The 21034-nt window shown below is 46.5% G+C and overlaps 1 protein-coding gene across 1 annotated transcript in view; it reads right to left on the minus strand.

The window, feature by feature from the left end:
- Window positions 1-20203, minus strand: part of PDCD10 (programmed cell death 10) — a 39667-nt gene extending 19464 nt beyond the window's left edge. The window contains exons 1-2 of the mRNA XM_008061289.1: window positions 20104-20203; window positions 6622-6834 (exon numbers count right to left, since the gene is read on the minus strand). Coding sequence (XP_008059480.1) covers window positions 6622-6717 — 96 coding nt within the window. The 5' untranslated portion in view covers window positions 6718-6834; window positions 20104-20203. The remainder of the gene's footprint in view (window positions 1-6621; window positions 6835-20103) is intronic.
- Window positions 20204-21034: the final 831 nt, after the last annotated feature.

A 21034-nucleotide genomic window follows, 5' to 3' on the forward strand; every position in this document is an offset into this window, starting at 1 on the left:
ATATTCTAAATCAAAAATCTGTGAGTTGCAAAGCACTTCACCAGAACTCTGCAGGGTATCACTGGGGGACATATCACAGTTATGCGTCACTTAATGATGGGTACACATTCTGAGAAAGGGTCATCAGGTGACTCCACTGTTGTGCGACCATCAAAGAGTGCATGTACACAAACCCTACATGGTAAGGCTGCTTCACGCCTAGACTGTGTGGTATAACGGCATAGAATGGTGTCGCTTCCTGCACACCAATTGTTCCATGAATGCTGTAGGCAATCGCAGCATGACGATATCTGTGTATCTAAGCACAGAAAAGGCAATGTGCTGTGCCACCAACGGGCAATAGAACTTTTCGGTTTCATCATGATCTTATGGGACAACCATCACTCATGCAATCCATGGTTGACCAAGAGGTCGCTATGTGGCCTGTGACTGCACACACTCTTATGACCTGCGATACACCCAACAGGCTGTCTCACTCATGCAGTGTCCTCGCTGCCCAGGAAGCAGCAGGCACACAGTCACGTATCTATTGCTTAAATTGAACTTGATGTCTTATCTATATATGTATCTAAAGTGTTCTTAAACCTAGTCACAGTTTCCATTTCAACCTGTACAACTTAGGGAGTAGGGTACATTATCTCCCCTAGTAAAAGGGCTTCTCTTTCAGCCTCTCACTTGTGAAGTGATAAAATCACGTTCATCTTACCAATGCCTTTCATGACAGCAGCAGGTTCTGATAATACTATCCTAGTAACAGCTACCATTGACTAAGAACCTATTAGACACTTTATATAAAGTATCTTTGTATAGAACATCTTTAACCCTCACCATAAATCTGTCACTGGCTAGCACCTCCATTTTACAGAGAATAAATGCAGTATCTATATATGTAGCCAGGGTTAGCAGCTACTGAGAAAGGACAGGATTCTTATCAGATCTGCGTGGCTCCAAACAAGCCCCGCACAAAACCACCAGCACCACCTTGACTCCTCCAACGCCTTCTTTCCAGGCTGAGGCTACCCTATCCCTGAATTGCTTCAACTGTTGGACCAACACATTCTTGAGTTTCCACCATGTGCAAGGAAGTCAATGGGAAGAGATACAAAGAAACAGACTGTAGTCCTAGACCCCTAGAGGGTCACTTTCATAAGAAGCTCTTTCACAAGCACTTTCTAAGGAAAGTGGGGAGATTGCTACCCGCTGAAGCAGGAAGGAAAGTCTTTACGAGATGGGGTGTGGACTGTCTGGAGAATGTGGACTGCCTCTTACAGCCACTCCCTTGGAAGTTCTCTACTGGGGCCTCCTAAGGGTTAATAACACATGGGGATGTAATGATTTTAGGAAATTTACAACAGTAAAACATTTCCATTCTGTTTTCAATACTTGTGCTGAGCTCAGCACTTTTGCGCTTTGGGGATAGCAGTCTTTGGCTGGGGTATTTTTAAAGGACAAATGCAACACTGTTCTTAGTGATGGTGCACACCTTATTGCACGTTAATGGACATCAGGACAGGGAAGGTGGTCCTGGGGCCACAGTCGCACAGGACTTCCATGTCACTGGAGAAGAGCAAGGAAGTACAAGATCCAATGAGAGAAAAGGGCACATGACCGCTCACAGCATCTAACAGAAGGAGACGCACCTGCTGATGCCTGTGGGGTGGGGGGCACAGCCTTCCAGGGCCTCCCCTCCCCTCCCGCCCTTGGTCTCCTCTTGGCTCTGTGAGTCCCTGCAGCTCACTCTGGGCAGCTCTGAGGGCACTCATTGGCAACTGCATACCTGGACAATTTTCCTCTGGCTCCCTTATTAAAGTACTTTTCAACCTTACTTAGATAATTTCGATTCCATAGAGTGTGTTTGCTGTATTGCTCTCTCCAAAAGTACAAGCTCATTCCTATACTTTCCCAGCATCAAGCCAATTTTCTAAACACGTAATTTAAAAAAATCCTTTCAGCCCTTTGGTTGCTTATGTTTTAGTGTCTTGCTTCCAGTCTTGTGAAAGCTGTTTTTGTAAAGGTCAAAATAATTACGTGAACTGGTTCGGAATTGTCTGCAAATGTACTTGCTTCCTCACAATCAGGAAAGACAATGTTCCCAAGTAGACACACCTCTCCCTATCCACCCTTCACAGAGAGTACTGAATCTATTTCTTAAAAAAATTAAACTGGGTCAAATATCAAGAATCTGAACTTCAGCTTCATCTCTTGTGTTTCAAATGAGGATGAGGTGAGTCAGGTCAAAAAATAAGCATGTTAGGACAGAGGCAAATGGGGCCAAGAGGTCACTTACTCTCATTTGAGCTGCTAAAGAGAAGGAAAATGCAATCAGCTACATTATGTACACATGACGTTAGATAAATATTTCTAAAAGAATCAGTTCCCGGGGTTGCCAAACTGTCTGGCAAAAGGTAAACTGAAACACCAAACTATAAAAATATTCCATTAAAACACTGCCTCCAAGCATATAAAACTATAGGGCATGACCACAACTATGTCAGAAAATGTGGAAGGATCCTTAATAACAATAGCTGACACTTACTACACATCCAGCACTATTCTAAATACTTTACATAAACTCATTCACTTCAGAGTTGCTGTGAGAACAAAGTATACTCTTGTTTATCCTTATTTCACAGATAAGGAAACCAAGACAAGATTACATAGCCTGCTAAGTGGCAGAGCAGAATTCAAGCCCCAGATGCTAACCAGGATCACCTCTGGAGGCTGAGACTGTAGGTAAAATCCACATCTTCATGGTGGAGAAGTGAGTTTACTATGCTCACAGACTGAGGTCTGATTTTTTTCCAACAGCAACAACAACAATAGATAGGTAGGCAAAATTGGAGAAGTATTCTCAGGTTGCATTTTGTTTACTAGGAAAAATTAAGAGCTGCCTATCTGCTGAGAGTTGGCAGGAATAGCTGATTCGATGCTTCTGAATTGAACAAATACAATCTATTCAGAAGCACACTTCTGTGTGATTTACTAGTCAACAAACACACCAACCTTTGGTAAACTAAAATTCAATCTGGCTGCAAAATTGTTTATTTCTCCAAATATGGCATATGTTGCTTCAGAAAACAATCCTTCTGGAAGGTTTTCGGAAGAGAAGGTTTCCTGGAAGGAAGAGCTAAACTGCTACTTTCTCTGCCTCCACATACAAAAAAAAATCAGTAAGAGACAACAGCTGCGCAGTTACATGGGAACCTGGTCTGAAACTAGAAAGATTTCTAGAAACCCCCCCATTCCATCATGCAGCCAGGATTCCCCTTTCGCAGCACATTCTCAACACATGCATCACACGTGGACTCTGGATTCCGTGGCAGACGAATAAGCAGACCTGCTCCTTCTCAGCTTTCTCAACTCCAGTGAGCACCAAGCTCCCAGAATGCCGTCAGTGGCTTTACCTCGTGAGCTGAAGTGGCAGCGCTAAAATCTCCCGGTGTGAGGAAGGCCCCACCAGCCACACACCTGTTAAAAGACGATTTCCGGATGACCACTGCAGCTGTTATGGTCTAATGCTAAGGCAGGAATGTATTAACCTTCTGAGTCTTAAACTGTGGACAAGAACTGGTGAATCACTCAGCTTCCAAGTAAAACACAGTCATCCCTACTGTGGTACTATTTTCTAGAAGATCAATCTGATAACCACTTTCATCTTTAAATCTACACAACGCAGAAACAAGACAAACTAAACTATAATTTCTCTAAGAAATTTATAGAAACATTTATTGTTGAACTACAGTTAACCATTAATGTTTAACCGATTAGGTCTCTTATTTACATGTACTAGCATGCTGGAACACCAAAAAATAAGCCAGTATTTCCTTCTTTTTTTAAACCACACACTTCATATTTGAAGGCACAATAATTATTTTACTCCAATCCTAAATCAAACCCTACATTTATCTTTCAAAGAGGAAACGTACTAACTACCATCACTATTCCTAAAACCCTGTAGTTCTAAACATGTTCTTAACTACATGACAGGTAATTTTTTAAAAAGCTTAGTAACATGTTAGGCCAGTAAATTCAACTGGACAATCAGACCCTCACAGTTTGCTGTAGTACCTACCAGTCTGCCACACTCAGTCACTTCATCTTCAGTCTTTACTTCTAACAATTAGTTCTTGTATCAACTCTCAGTCATTTAGCAATGTGGTCTAATTTGGGGCCATTAACTCACATATGTTTTCAGATCTCATATGGAGAGAATCATTGCCTTTGTTTATGGAAGAGCCTTACTAGTCCATTCACAGCCACTTCTTTGTCTTTCAAGTAAATTTCCCTTACTCATGAATGAAATCAAAAAAGCTGTATCAATATTAACCCCAACAGTTCATCTTACCAGAATCCTACATCCAACATAACTTTTTTGCAAAGTGAAGATTCAAATAACTGTCACTTTTCATATGCAGGAAAAAAGACCACTCAAGTTGCTCACTTCTCTTCATTAAACAGAGGGACAACCTGAAGCTCTGCAATGTAAACCTTCCTCCCTTCAAGTAAAGACTCAGTGTGATAGATACATACAGAAAACGCTCCCGCACAACTGTCTGATGACCTATCAAGTTAGAGACACAGACCTGAAAAGCGGGAGGACCGCTGGGGGTGTGGCAACGGCTCCCGGGATCTGAGAAATTCCAACTCTACTTGTTTCCAAGAGGGGTTGCTCACTAGCTCTCCGTGTCTGTCTCTCTACCCAAGGCCCAGCGGAGGATGATTTGAAACTACATGCGCTTAACTCTCTGCGTTCCCTAACAGATTCTTGAGAACAGACACATCCCATCGTCTTCTCCTCCTGCACACCTCCAATCCCAGCAAAGCGCGGGATGCAGGAAGCACGGGCTTCTCACAGCAGCTCCCTGGAACGGGAGGTGAAGTGTCAGAACATGCACGACAGCAGTGACTAGTGGATGCAGGCGATGGCTGCCACCATGGCATGACCAGACCTAGAAGGGCATACCAAAACTACTGCGGTGGCAATACGACAGGGGCAGGTTTCTCAGAAGACGCTTCCTCCAGTAACAACACTCCTGAATTTCCCAGCCTCCTCCGCAGTTCGCAGAACTTGGGCAGGAGACTAAGTTCTTCCAGTGAAACCTAAGCAGAAATTCCGTGTGTGCCTCTCCAAAAGGATGCTGTAGGGAGGCAGCCTCAGCTGGAGGCAGGACCCACTCCCAGCCACACTTCCTCCCCCGCTTCCAGATGACAACGCAGGACATGATGGATGTGCCTCAGCAGCCCTGATCACGGAGGCCGAGCACAGGGATGTGGAGAAGCCAGAACCGAGTTCCTGGAGACACTGAGGCATAGTAGCACAGGCCCTGGACAACCAGCCTCCAGCGTCTTTTATGCAACGGAGAAATGAACTCTTGTCCAAGCTGCCATTCTGAATGTTCCTTTATAGCCACTGGACCTAACACTGCTTGACAGACAGTGTTTGGGAGTTCAAACATGTGTCTGAACTGGCAACCAAGCCTGGGGTTTTCATATCAGAGGCTAAATGCATCACCCTCTACTGCCCCAACACTTAAAATCATGAAGTAATTCAATGTGGGAAAATGGCTTTGCAATTCAGAATTTCACTTTAACAAACCTATTGTACAAAAAGAGATGAAGAGTCACTAGAGGTGGTGAGGACTTCCAGACTATAACAGCAACAATAAAGTTAAGAGCATCGAAGGCTAATTAGATGAATAAAACAGCCAAAAAGCGATTAGGTATCTTGTCTGCACATGTTAACATACCGGAACACCAAAGAATAAGCCAGTATTTCACTTTTTAACGAAACACTTCATATTGTAATATATTTACTTCATAAAATTATTAATTTTTTAAAAAAGCTGAAGCCACTGAATTTGGAGTCAGGAGGCTTAGATTTAATTTTGGTCCTAGGAAATTTCAGGAAAATAATTTCACGTATCAGGGCCTCGATTCACCATTATAGAAGGGGGATTAATTAAATGGTCTCTCAGGAACCTCCAATCTAGAATTTTCTATACACTGCAGTGTGTTAACATTAGTATAAAAGAAAAGCCAACACTGCCTCGACACCAAGTCCAAGATAATTTCTCAAGTAAAAAGCAGCCCTGTCTCCAAATGCGGAGCTGCAATGTCTTCCATGTGTCCGTGAAAAGAAGCCTCTGCCCGCCGAGCGTGCTAGGCGCGCCACACCTGCTCCTCCAGTGGCCCAGCCTGCTCTCCACTCCAGCCCTCGGCTGACTCTCATTCGCCTTTCGACCCCAGGATGTGTCTCTTCTCAGTGAGGCCTGTCCTGACCCCAAAGTGGGGGTCCCTTGCTATTTTCCTTCTCAACACACTTTTTGGGTTTCTTTCTGCGTAGCACTTATCACGATTTTTCATCAGTATAATCACACGAGTTCTTCTAGTCCATGTCTCCCACCACCACATCACCTCCAAGAGAAGCAGCGTGTCTGCTGGGTTTTGCTGTCACTCTGGTGTGCTCACGTCGGCTGCACATGTACTAAAATTGTTGTCACTACCTTGTGCCTGACACAGAGACAGGGTCACTGATGCTGGTGTTTGTGACATGAAAGAACAAGCAGGTGAAAAAGTAGCACCGTAGACTGCGGAAGCCATCAGGAATCACTTGCCACTCACCTCGTTGAACACGGGGTACATGACGGCGTAGAGGGGCATAGAAACCATGGACGTGGTCTCAGCTTCATTCTTCATCTCTTCCATTGTCATCCTCATTCACAGGCCAACTACAGTAGAAAACGCAGTGCTGAAACACAGAGGAACCTTCATTCACCGCAGTCTTGCTTCTCTTTTTTATGGGGTAAGAGAAGAGGGCAGGAGGCACGCACTGACCTGGGAGGAGGGGTAGAACAGAGACTCACTATTCTGGGGGGAAATGACAAGTACCAACAGCTTACCTTTCTAAATTATACAGTGCCTATTCTATGAAAAGTTGACTTGTTAATATGTTTTACTTGTGAAAGCAAACCTACTCAGGGAGACATCTATTTTTTTCTCCCCGCAGACTCAAGAACAAACTGCCTGGTTGGGTATGACTTCACAAAACAGAGATTCAAGAGCCCACTGATTTTGAACTCACAGAGCTCTGAAAAGCACCACAGCTAACAACGTATCTAATGCCATCATGTACAATCTAGGAAAAAGTACAAACGTGATGCATGATTATAGCATTTTTATGTAATATAAAGTCACAATCAGGAAATGTATGGCGTGTAAGTGCGTAGTAAACCAAGTTAAAGAACTTAAAAAGAATGAAGAACTAAGATGTTTAACATTTTCACTCTTTTTACTACTTGCTTATTGATTGTGTCACCTGAAAATAACAATAAAAACACAGTAAGCACCAAAGACTTTAGACAAATAGCAAAACTGGAAAAACTCTATCAAATGTGATCCACCTGGGAAAATACATGTGACTTAACTTTGCTAGTGGTACTTTTTGGTATTTAGAAGAACTCTAGCCCCTTGGTCCAAACCTGACACAGAAACTGAGAAAGAAGAAAAACCCAAAGTCACTGGGATTAAAATCCAGAAGTCAACAACGTAAGAAAGAAATTTTGCCTTGAAGTATGAGAAAGAAGAAAAACTGAGAAAGGAGAAAAACCCAAAGTCACTGGGATTAAAATCCAGAAGTCAACAACGTAAGAAAGAAATTTTGCCTTGAAGTATGGAGGAAATGTATTAACTTTTTAAGAGAAAGCAACTACTTCCTTTGCTGAGGTGAAACAGTGACTCTAGTCATAAAGTGAAAAAGTAGCAGCAGTGACACATACCCGTATGTCAAAAGTGACACACCTATATGATAAACAAAGCCACTAATTGTGAATAATTCTACTCCTCGTAAGGAAGTTTCATACTAACACTTTCCACATGCATTTGGCCCTCATAATAACTTGACAGTAACTGCCATCCCAATTTCACAGACTTAAAAGCAGTCTCCAACACAATAACTGATTTGTCCAAGATCACACACATAGAGGCCCAAGACTTGAATCAGGACTCCGAATACAGAGCTGACACTTCCACAGCACCCCATTTACTCAGAAAGTGCCCAGAAATTACTCATTCACTGAACAGATGTACGTTTAGCACCTAACTATGCAAAATCCAGTTCCTAACCATGAAAAATGTATCTGTGCCAGACTAGGTAAGACCTCAGCAGACTGAAAGATGCAATCACAGGCCTGGTGTACACAAGGCTCCAGCCCTCTGCCCCACTGGACAGCTACTACCTATGCCACCACATCCCGGCCAGTGACAGGAGGTCAACACCTACGAAACAGCGAAGGCCCGTTCCTCAACGGCTGAGCTCCAGTTCTAAACACAGAGAATCTGCCCAGCTTTTGACCTGAAACCCACTCCGACTTCACAGGACAAGACAACACAAGGCCAGTTCCTCAACTGCCTTCCACGTGAGAGAATATCATGCCCTGAACAGAGGACTGACTGAGGTCACGGCTTCGGTCACCAGTGAGAGAGAGGCTGAAGGCAAGGGACGCTCAAGAGACCCGGCGTGCCTACGCAAGAGACAAGCAAGGCTGGACGGCAAGCCAGAAGCTGGCAGACACCAGCTGTGGCCCTGCCGCGCCTACTGCATGACCTGATCTCACTCGGTCTCTCCTCCACTCAGAAGTGGGGATGGTTTTCACGAGTAAAGGCGGGGAGAAGAAGGGGCTGAAATACAGCAATGCCAGGTCCGATGAGAAGGCTGGATGGAGTGTGGAGCACAGACAGCAGCAAAAGGCAGGGAATCCAGGAGAAAGCCAGTGGGGAGCAGAACCCCAAGCCCACCAACAGGCCTCACAGAGTGCCTCACGGGGCGGCAGAAAAAAATCCTTTGGCTCTTTTCAGGCATGGCGCTAAATACAGAGCAGTGAACAAGAGCAGGCAATCTCTGACCCCACAAAACTTACCACACAAAAGGAAAGCAGAACCTGTGACTTGGGGATAAGTGCAAAGAAGCCACTGTGAGAGGCTACGAGGTGCTACACAGGGGAGGAGGCTGAAGGCCACAGTACTACCAGCAGGGACGACAACGACTTAAACACTATTTGACGCCCTGACACCGTTAGGAGGAGCCTTTAAGGCACAGTGCACTTACACACTGGGGAGGCACTAAGAGTGCAAGCGCCACGAGAGTGAGCTGGTGAGACAGAGTCCACACGGCCATGACACTCAGTAAACGGCGAAATGCAACCGGGGAAGCAAGGCTCAGCAGAATCACGCTCCCAGTTACCACCTGGACACACGTGCTATCACAGCAGACTAAGATGCTGATGGGGTAAAGGGGTTGGGTAAGGTGCTGGAGTCATGCAGAATTCCTGCTGACCCTGACCTACGACCACTATGAACGGCTCAAGTACTTAACTTCTACCTTTTCTGAACACTTGCATTACATTTTTAAATGCGTTTAATACACAGTCCATTCTACGAAACTAACTGTGCAGTACTATCAGCTCTTATTTGTCACCAAAAAGAACAGCATTTTTGCAACATAATGGGCCAAGAGGCGGCTTGGCCTACGGCACACACAGCCACCTTCTACTTTTTATTTTGTATACACACAGCCACCTTCTAATGTCCATCCCAGGAAAAGTGCTCTAAAGAGCCAAATCCCAGCAAAGCTTTGCAGGACACACTTTCACAAACCGGGACCACTCTGTTTAAACAGCGTTTACATGAGACTAAAAATCAACAGTTCCAGCGAGGCTTTGTAAATACTGGATTATTCCACCAGTTTTAATCCAAATTCCAGGTGAAGTAGGCCATGTCATTCCTCCCACAAGCATCTTCATGGAGAGTGGTGCCATGGACAACCTCCAGCGCCTCAGGCAACACAGAGCCTGCTCTCTTGAGAGGGGAGGGCTGGGCTGTGCGGCCTGAGGCCCTGCCACAGGCCTTCCCCGCAGCAAGAGCGTGGCCAGGGTGGCAGCTAAGCAGCATCAGCAGAGGGCTGCATGGAGGTGGGCCATGCTCTGAGGTAAGGGCTGAGTGCTGATCACACACCTAGAAGACCAACGATCACCAACTGAAGGTCGAAACCAGAGTCTAAAAAAGGTAGAGTGACTTGCCCATGGTTACAATGTCTGGTAAATAACAAAATAAACAATAAAAAGGGAGTGTTTGTATGGGGCAACACAGCAAGAACTGCATGTCTCGCATGTCCCAGGTATGGCTTTGGCAGAACATTTTTCAGCGCAAAGCTTTGTGCATGAACTGCTGGCATCTACGGGACAAAAAAACGAGAACCAGAATTGTGGATAAGAACTTAGACAAAAGGCTTGCTTTTAAACGTGCTTCTTCCAAAACACCCTTTGTGATGGAGTACCCACATAAACAGAGTACGAGCAACCCCCTCATTTCCTTGAAGAACATTCAAAATAGCACTGCTAATTTCTAACATGAGATGAATCAGCTTTAAATATCTTCCTGAGCTTCAATTATTACTTGCTTAGAGTGAGGAGGCGAAAAATAGGCTCCTGGCCATTCCACTGCCAAACTCAGCCCTGCCCCCCCAACCGAGCCACACACTGGGTGTGCCTTGGCTCAGAATCAGCATTTCCCAACAGCCTTGGGCCTCCATCTGGGGCCTGAGATAACTGGGGCCCAGGCTCCGTACTCCCCAGAGGACTCCAAGAGCAGTCCTTGGGACTGGGCTACGTGGTTCTTGTGAGAAAAAAGGTTTCCCAAGGAAATTCTATACTGAAAACGTTTCCAGGAGGCGCTTTGGGTCTTGTGTTCTCTATACAGAAAGTCAGAGCTTAGACCTCTCACCTGGTTCTAAATTCTTAGAATTCCTATCACCTGCCTCCCTAAAAGGGGCAAGACTGGTTGACTGACTGATGCTGGACCTTCAACAAAACGTCCATGGACTTTCCGTTCAGAGACGTGTATTTACTCCCGCAGTGAGCAGAACCCACTGCTGAAGTTCCCCTTCACAAATGCACCTCTTTTTCCCCAGAGACATTAAAGTCAGCACAGCAGCCATGTAGCAGAAACTTAATGTTTGTTGAACGAACAAATTAATAGATGAGAGATGGGCAATTTATAAGCTGAATCAGTCTTGCGATACTTTTCAAATATCAAGCATAGCAAGATAAAAACAAACACAGAAATCTAATGAAGTCTGGGCCCAGTCATACTGACCAACTGTTAACTTTCTTTTTCAGCTATTTCAACTGCTGTAAACTAATATCAGGTGACTGTAAATAAAATTGAAATGCCAAAGAAATTTACATGAAAACCGAATGAAATGAAAGTCCAAACAGTCAGCTACTATATACTCTAATGTCTCATTTTTATTAGAACTGCTAGGCAGTGTTTTAGATCCTGGGACACAACTGGTGCTAATTCGTTGCAAGATCCTCTAAGTGCAAGAATTTCCATACGCAAGATCCCAAAAGTGATCCAGCTTTTAGCAGAAAGTGACACCTTTTCCAAGAGAAATGCTGCACGAGTGCTTCTGCCCCCAGTGCTGGAAGACCTAAGCCATCACACCTATTTCCGTAACTCTTAAGACACTCAATCCCAAGACTGCTCAGTCAAAATGCCCAAGGAAGGGTCCAGCAACCTGCATTTTTAGCAGACAACCCAGATGATTCTCAGGAACAGGACAGGCTGGGAGTCACTGGTGTGGAAAGAACAGTGGCTGGAGGGGCAGGAAAAATGAGTTGCCAAGTCCAGTATGGGGGATACAGATAAAATGAAGGTTTATGATTCTGACTGTGTGGAAGCTTCACTTAGTTCCTAGCCTTATTTCTCCATCAGAAACAAAGTGGGCGGGGGGGAACTATGCCATCTTAAAAGCCCAGGTACTCTAAAATTCAGTGAATATAAGATTTCATTATTATTAACTATAGGCTCCAAAGTAATTTCATGGGAAATTTTTTCAAAAAGAAAACAGAGAAAAAAAAACTTCAAACAATTTACAAAGCAAGGAGGTCCTCCCCAAGAGTTGGTTGATTAAGGGTTTGAAAAAGCCGACAACCCCTTACCTTCTCTCAATAACACAGCATTGAGAAGAAGACCTAGGGAAGGCTCCAATAGAAGCTGAATTTATCCCAAGACTATGAGGAACACAGCCTGGCCACTTCACACAGTAGGGAAGGGCTGACCTTTGTGTCACAACCTACATACCTTTCAAGACCTTCTCATGCCAAAATCTAATCGCTTCCATACCAGAGGCCAAGATTTAGAGGAGAAAGCTAGGGGAGAGGAAGACAGAAGAACGGTCGTAAGCCAGTGATCCTACCTAGACAACACCTCGCTCCTTCCCTTGAAAATGATAGTTTCTGCAATTCAAGGTCTTCCACTTGCAGTTTTCTTTTTTAAAGTGGAATTCAAGTCCGTGAACATACTCTATTGCTAGTTTAGCATTTACAGAATTTTACATTTAAGGACATCCAGAAGCAGTCACTTGTTAATACATGACATCCACAGCACTTGGCCACTGCACTGTTTGTATGTAGGTATTCATTTTTTTCTAGGTTTTTTCAAAATATCAGATGGACGATTTGTGCAGAGACAAGGGGAAAAACACAGGAATTAAGGTCTGAAAACAAGGGATCGAATCCTGGTGTCATCATTTATAAACCACCTTGCCTCTGAGCATGCCACCCGCTCTGCAAGCCTCAGTGTCCTCATCATGGGCAGCCCTGGGATCCTCAGCCCCACATGCTGTGGACCTCTAACTCGGTGCTGTAGAGACCTCTGACTCACCTTGGAGTTCACCGCATCAAGTGTAGGATTATGCACTTACACGTGTTGGGCAGTCCTGCCACTCAATACAGAAATCTATGAAATGGACCAGAAGTAACGAAGTTTTCTATGTGTAGACAGACAGCAAAGAGGAGATAACTGCTCAGACTGGAAACAAAAAGATCTCAGTCTGGACCTCTGTTCAGCTGGGTGCTATCCTTTAGTTATCTAATCTTTCTTTCTAAACTCAGTAAGAAATTAAGGGAAATACTCACTGAAGCCCTTACTTCACAGAGTTGCTAAGAGTACTAAATGCGTATGAAACACTCACTACAGTGTGGACACCCAACCTGCATTCAATGCATCCTGTTACTGGTGTTTTATCTAAAATCCTATGAGCCTGACAGTGCATTAGGACTGCAGCTAGGATGAGGCAAACTCTATGCCAAGACCACAGTTTGCTCTGACTTGCATGTCCTGGAGAGTCTGGCCTTCTTAATGTGCAGTCCTGGGCACCTCTCTGGCCTCACCCTACTCCTACCCTGCAGGGCAGACAGTGGCAGTCTAATACTGACATCACAATAGCCCAAAGGCCACTTACAGAGTGTAGTTTCAAAAGCTTTTCTCCGCCATGTGCCAAAATGGAGGCATGCAAAAGCTGAGTTTTAGAATCGAGAAGAAGGAGGGCATCAGATGCACTTTATAACTATTTGCCGAGCCAATTTTCAAGTCACTCTTTATTCTCTTTGTACAGAGGCAAACCCAACAAAGGAAGCTGAAGCCCACAAGAAGGCTAGGTGGCAGGGTGACAGCAAGATGAAATCAAAGGCCTTCTTGAGATAACTCATAAGAGGGGAAAGTCTACACAGGACAATCAGAAGTTGTCAAGAACCGAAGTGCTCCTCGCCTCTGAATGAGCTGCTGGGGCATGGGCAAAACAACAAAGAGCAACAACCAGCTGCTAAGACCTCCCGAAACATCTTATCCTGGGGGGAAAATATGCAACCCTTCGGCCGTGGCCATCCTGTTCTTCCTATTTCAATGGCTAACTTTTTAGTAAATCCTGGTCTGAACAAAATTTAAACGAAAACACCGTTAAAAGACAGGAACAAAATGTGCCCCCTGCAGATGAGTCCGTCCATCTTTTGCCCCTGAAGTCCCCATCTAGGGGCTCCTGAACAACAATGCCTGCTTGAATGTCATTTGAGGTTTAATTGAGGCGCATGTCTCTTTTTCTCTTCCGCATTTATAGTCTCTGCTTAAAGCACGACTGGAGGCACTTGCCTAACCTGGGGGGGCGGCCCACTCTGCATCACTTGTGGTCTTCGAGACCCACCCACTTAAGGACTCCCGATGGCATCAGATGGTAACATGCAACATGTGTGTGTGGGCTTTCTTCACCAAACTTCTTTGCACCCAAAACACTACCACAGGCCACTGGAATGTTGATAAAACGAATAGCCCTAGATAAGAAACAGCTTCTGGCGTATTTAATGAACACCAAGTGCTAATGAGGCCAGGGCTCTATCTCCACGATGCCATTCAACCTCAACTTTAGCTCCTGACTGACCTCAAATACAAATACCGATAGTCCCAGGGAGAAACAAGGGCCAGAAAGGTACCTCTTCTTACTGTCTTTACAGTTCCTGTGGTAACCTTCACTTAGTAAAAAGTATGTTTCATTTTTGAGGAAGCATGCCAAAAATAAGCTAACAGCACTGCACAAATGCCGACTTTAACGCGAGCAAAGGCATACACAAGGCACAAATTCTTTGGAAGCAACTAGAAAGGCCTTGCACTAACTGCACTGGGGCAAGGAGCAGTGGCTGCCTAGAGGCCGGACCTGACCCAGGAGTGCTCCCACTGGCTTTTGTGTAGTGACCTTATGTAAGTCCCAGAAGCAGCAGAGGTGTGATAACTTAGGGTTTTGTCATTCCTTGACTCCAATTTCAGCTGGATTCCAGCTCATCCTGAAGTAAAACAGTATAGCTGAAGACAGGAAGACCCATGTCAGTGCCACGGACCAGAAAGCAAGTTGAAGCAACTATCCTTTTCCCCCTTCCTATCCTCCAAAACTACCAAGTAAACCGATGCATGTGAAAGCACATAATAGATGAGAAAGGCCACATGATGGTTCCAGCCCCTTCTGTCTACCTGCTCGGACACAGGCTCCCTGAAGAGAGGCTTCCTGCCTTTCCTACCTCTAGCACCAAGCACAGTAACCTGCACAGACCATCCAAGCAACTGCAGCGCTAGGCAGACAGGTGCTGATGAGAAGGCAGATGGCCACACCCTCGAGGGGAGCAGTCCCACAGGAAGAGGCAGTGCGGAGCGCCCGTGGCACCACATGCTGCCTGGCTGCCCAGCACTCCAGGGTACATGGCATCAGTGACACACACTTCCATCCAGCGGTGCAACAGACAAGGCACACATTTCTTTCAGGAAAACACAATGGAAAAATAACTGCACTAAAAGTCACTTCTGGCACATGAAGATGATCCTAACACCCTTTCATGTGCACAGCCCCGACCGAGACCAGCAACAGGGATCTGCAACCCCCACCAGTCTTGCACAAGGATTGCCACTCTTGGGTTACCACAGAGCAACAAGTCAAATGCCTCACCTAGTACTCAGGGACAAGGCTCAGCCCAACACTGGAGAAAGCTGGCTGTGTTGGGGTTCTTAGTCCCCAGTGTGCTGACTTCCTGATAGGTTTTTTATAGGCAAGTTTGACTATTAAATGATTTCTGCCACCACACTAAGACACAGCAGCCCTTAACACGAACGATCCTCCCAGGAAGTTCAGCCACGAACACTGTTTTTACTGCAGTGATCACAAGCATGGTTCTCCTGAGCTGGCCGGCCTGGACTCAAATCCTAGATCCAAGCAGTTTTTCCTGCAACCCTGAGCCAGTTTCTTAACCTCTCTGTACTCTGCTCCTCGCTTATATCTTGGAACTGATAGAGTCTCTCGCTCAAAGTGTTGTTGTGTTGTTGCAAAGATTGTATGAGATTGAGGTCTGACACTAAGTTACTGCTCAGTGTGTAGGGCTGTCACATTAGCTTCCAACTCATTCCAAAGTAGACTTAAGGCCATCTCAGTAAGTACATGACTCAAAGGATCATTATCATGCAAATTTAGGCTCACCTCTGGTAAACATATTTCCAATGGAAACTTATTTCCAATGGTAGTGGCTTCCATTCCACATGTCACACTGTTGGTACCCAGTAATGCAGAAGCTTGCTAATAAAATCCTTTTTTTAACCCTATAGGTGACACTTGGTTCTAGGTACTTGTATAAGAATGAGATTAAATTGGTTCAAATCTCTTTTGGGAGATTAAAAAAAAATGGTTATACACACCAAAAATATAAGGGTGACCTTAAAAAATAAGATTATAACTACAGTACATCCAAGATACATTTAAATTTTGTAGCTTAAATGAGAAAACTGACATTCAAACCTTCATACAAAAATGAACCAGAAAACCACACTGTTTACCTATCAGCAAATGAATTATTTTTAATTGCCATAAAGATGCTTTCATTTTTACATTATGTGTATGTGTGTTATATCCCTAAAGGTTAAACCTCTAACACTGCAACTTATTGTAACATTTCAAATGTAATAACATACATAATCAATTATGCTGTTCAACTTCTAAAACTACTTTTAAAACTACAGAGAAAATTACTTATCATAGAAGTGGTTTAAACTTTTTAGTGACACTACCTACCAAGAAGAAGCAGTACTTCAGTGTTATCCTGCACATGCTGGTCACACTGGGCAAGTATTAGTCCAGGATTCACATAACACCAAGACTAATTTAACTTTTTTTTTCTTTTTTAGTTAGTCTCACTCCGTTGCCCAGACTGGACCTGCTGGGCTCCGGCGATCCTTCCACCTCAGCCTTCCAAGTAGCTGGAACTACAGGTGCACGCTACCACACCCAGCTTATTGTTTTAATTATTGTAGAGAGGAGGTCTTGCCAAGTTGCCCAGGTTGGTCTCAAACCCTTGGGCTCAGGCAATCTTCTCACCTTGGCCTCCCAAAGTGCTGGGGTTACAAATGTGAGCCACTGCACCAGGCCATGACTGAGTTTTTTTTTTTTTTTTGAGTTGGAGTCTCACTCAGTCACCCAGCCTGGAGTGCAGTGGCTGCTCCCAGCCACCACAGCCTCGACCTGTTGGGCTCCGGCCATCCTTCCACCTCACACTTCCAAGTAGCTGGAACTACAGGCGCATGCTACCACGCCCGGCTGATTTTTTGATTCATTGTAGAGATGAGGTCTCACCTGCCCAGGCGGGTCTTGAACCTGCGGGTTCAGGCAATCCACTCCCAAGGTGCAGGATTACAGGCTGAGCCACCGAGCTCGGCTCATGACTGACCTTTTAAAAGTAGTTTTGGGACCTAGCAAAGACTTATATTTAGTAATAAAAACTAGGAGTATTATTAAATTCTAAAGCTGGTACCAGCAGGCACTTTGTGACAATGTCCTGTGGAAGACTGTCATCTGGTAGGTGTACAGAGGCACATGAAATCACAGCATGCAGACTACTACACGTGGCCGACACCATCATGGCGGTACTATGAAAAATTGCAGAGCTTGTCTTCAATACCAAAACCTAACGCACTTGATCCCTGAAGTAAGGTTTGCATGTAAGTACAGTATCTAGTGTCTCTTTATACTTGTAAGTATCTAGGTTTAAAGCAAATAAGACTCACTAAAATATTCAGAAAATTTTCAAGAAGCCCAAAATATAAGCTTCTTTGAATCAAAAACTACTCGCTTTTACAAAGTAATCTTGCCTAAAGTGAGTACTATTAAAGGTAAAATTCACAGGAAAATAGCATGATAAAAACAAACACAACCAAAAAAAAGCAAAGAGAAAGAAATACGCAAGGAGACATCTAGATTCAAGACCTGGCTCCAGCATCAACCCTGGGAAACTCAGCATGCTAACTAAGCTTTTTTATTCCCTTGGTGTCCTCAGCTATAAGAATTCAAACTATTAGCAGGAAATAATAGCTTTGAGGACAAAATGAGATAATACTAGGGAAGAGAGTCTATTAAAAGTTAGTTTCTTCTGTGTCTACTTTTTGTTATAATAAATGCTGCCTGCAAGAAGCAGGACTAGGACAAGGTCCCTAAAGTGCTGTTTTCAGCAAGTTTGATGCTGATGAAAATGACTCCTTTGTCATTTCCACGTAAATGACCACCTAATCCCGATTTTAGAGACCTCCCAGGAAAAACAAGCATCACTGTACAACTCACATCACACTCTGTTGGCAAGCCTTCTGCATCTCGTCAGACGTGCCTAAGCTCCAGGTCACCTGAAAGTTTCCACACTTCCATCATCCACGAGGGCACAAGCATATCTGTTCTCCTCATTTCCGTCCTTCTGTCACTACCCAAGCACTGGAGGCACTGTGCATTAATGCACACATTCATTCCTTCAGCAAGCACTTCCTGACACACTATGAGGAGTGGGGTTGGACACACAGGCGGGAGGGCCCTGCCCAGGTACTGACAGTTCAGCGAGGGAGACAACATTCAGCAGACACACACAAAGTTCTTCCTGCAACGACACCACCCAGGCAAGCTGCGCATGGGGAAGGAGGGCAAGATGCCCTGAGAGGGACACCTGGCAAGAGGTGAAAATGGCCTCGGAGTTGGCAGGTGTGGGGAGAAAGAAGGGGGACAGCCAGGCAGGAAGACGGGACTCCAAGCCCAAGGTCAGGAGGCAGTGCCTGTGCAACAACCGGAAAGCAGGGCCAGTGGGCAGGGTGGGATGAGGACAAGAGCTGGCGGGCAGGAGAAAGTGTCCATATCAGACACAGAACAAGGGTCGTAGCAGTTGAATACTTAAGTCACACCAAGTCTTTTTCTCCCATAAGACACATCAATACCCTCCCGAAACAAAATCTCAGTCCTACAATCGCAAAGACCTGCAGTCAGAAGACCCGGACTCCACCTTTGTCCCACCAGTTGCCAGTTGCACAGCCATGGGCAAGCCATTTCCCAACCCCGGCAACTCACTTTCAACTCGAGCCTTCTCCTGCTCTCTGTCCCCAGGAGAATCAGCCACCTGGTTCCCAAGAGCAAGAGATGGGTGTGTACGGAGGATGCCTGCGGTGCTGTGAGAGCGACATCCAAACACTGACAGGAGGCTCCCGTGAAGCCCAAGTGAGCTCCAGTGTGGTCCTGGACACACACACGCATGTCACCCCGGCTCTTCCCAGTAGCAAGCAGACCCTGGATGGCCGCAGCACTCCACCTGGGACTGGGAGACCGTGAGGATGACAGCACGTCCTGCTTCTATCCTGGTACAGGGTAGGTAGCAGGTGATCACTGTGCTCGGAGACAAGGACCATGGGCAGCAGCTTCTCATCAGTCAGCCAAGGGCACGGCACTGGCTTTACTCATCTCCAAATTCTCCACTCAGGTCAAAAGCACTTCCCATGACCACATGGCTCCAAGCAAAAGTTACAGAATTTATGTCACCCTCCCCGACCAAGGGTAAGGTCTGTGCAGCCGTTAGACAATAGCCCCACGACTCAGGCTGCTTAAACCAGGGCGCCTTCCCACCCTGCACACAGCCAGGTGTCCTGCACCACCTTCCCTGAGCTCTGCTTGTCCCCCTGATTGGGTGGTACAGATGCTCGGTGCTAGCCACTCCCGATTTTACTTCATAAAGCATTGCCCTCCTCCTCTTATTTCAAGTCACATCCACGTCCAGACCCGCTCAGCGTCCATCGTGGGGGAATATGATGCCTGCGCCCAGGGAGCGCTTCTGAGTGCAAAATTGGACACTCTGTGGAGGAGGTTCACCCCTGCAGGCTTGTTCAGAACCAAGCATGTGTCCAGGTCCGTGTACACTGCCCCAGCCATGAGGGCTCACCTGCTGACAGAGAAGGTGCCTTCCTGGACACAAACTCACCACAGCGAAATCCTCACCTCAATCGACAGCCTGACAAGGCTGCTAAAACCTGCCCAGCACCAACACCCTGAGCTGCCACTGGCACATAGCAGTCGGAGGACACGACCGGCCCAGTACACAGCTTCTGCTCAACACAGAACGGCGGCAGCCTGGGCTCATCTTGGAACATAAAACAAGAATGGAAGTTGCAGAAGATGCTAAGAGAAGTAAATGAGTGCGTAAGAGCGTGGCTGCACGGTCACACACACCCTCAGGCTGAGAAAACAAGGGCAGAGTCAGTAAAGGTCTCACAGAGAACACACGTCAGGACCCCCAAGAGGCGTGAGGCATCCTGCCTCCTGGTGATGGCCACCTTCGTTCCCAGGTGCACTACCCGGACAAAGTCCCCAGGTTCGGACGAGGGCGGGTGCTCTGGCAAGCACAGTTCCTGGAAAGCCTGCCCAGTAGCACCCGCAACGCTCACCTGCTAACCGTGGAGGGGCCTTCCTGGATACAACTCACCACCAAGGGATCCCGACACCAATGACCGCACCAAGAGCGCAGGTAAAACCTGCCCGGTGATAATGCTGGCTGGGAAAGAATGACAAGGAACAATGAGGTAGTGGAAGGAACGCTGTCTGGCAGGAAGGAGGGGTGTGCTGTCCACCATCATCCCGGGGCGGGGGGGAGGCCGGCGCAGTGCCTCCAAAGGCTGTCCTCGAGATGGACCCTCCCTTTCACTGTCCCAGAAGGTCACGGTCGGTCCCTCCTGCACCGGCTTCACCAACTCACCACCCAACTCCTCGTGGACCTCCCTTCCATCTTGCCAGAAGGTCACGGTCAGTCCCTCCTGCGCGGGGCTTCACCAGCTCGCCCCCCAACCCTCCACGGACCCTCCCTTTCACCGTCCCAGAAGGTCACAGTCAGTGCCTCCTGCACGGGCTTCACCAGCTCACCATCCAACCCTCCATGGACCTTCCCTTTTGCTGTCTCAGAAGGTCACGGTCGGCCTCTCCCGCGCAGAGCTTCACCAGCTCGCCCCCCAACTCTCCATGGACCCTCCCTTTCACCATCCCAGAAGGTCACGGTCAGTTCTCCTGCGCGGGGCTTCACCAGCTCGCCCCCCAACTCCTCGTGGACCTCCCTTCCATCTTGCCAGAAGGTCACGGTCGGCCCCTCCCGCGCGGGGCGTCACCAGCTCGCCCCCAACCCTCCACGGACCCTGCCTTTCACCGTCCCAGAAGATCACGGTCGGTCCCTCCTGCACCGGCGTCACCAGCTCACCGCCCAGCTCCTGGCGGACGCTCCCTTCCGCCTTGCCAGAGATCACGGCCGGCCTCTCCCGCGCGGGGCCGCACCAGCCCACACCCCGGCCCTTCGTCTCGGCGGCTGCCCGGGAGCCCCCATCCGGCACC

This window comes from Carlito syrichta, unplaced genomic scaffold, assembly GCF_000164805.1.
Source record: "Carlito syrichta isolate Samal-C Ts95f unplaced genomic scaffold, Tarsius_syrichta-2.0.1 Scaffold305193, whole genome shotgun sequence".
NCBI lineage: Eukaryota > Metazoa > Chordata > Mammalia > Primates > Tarsiidae > Carlito > Carlito syrichta.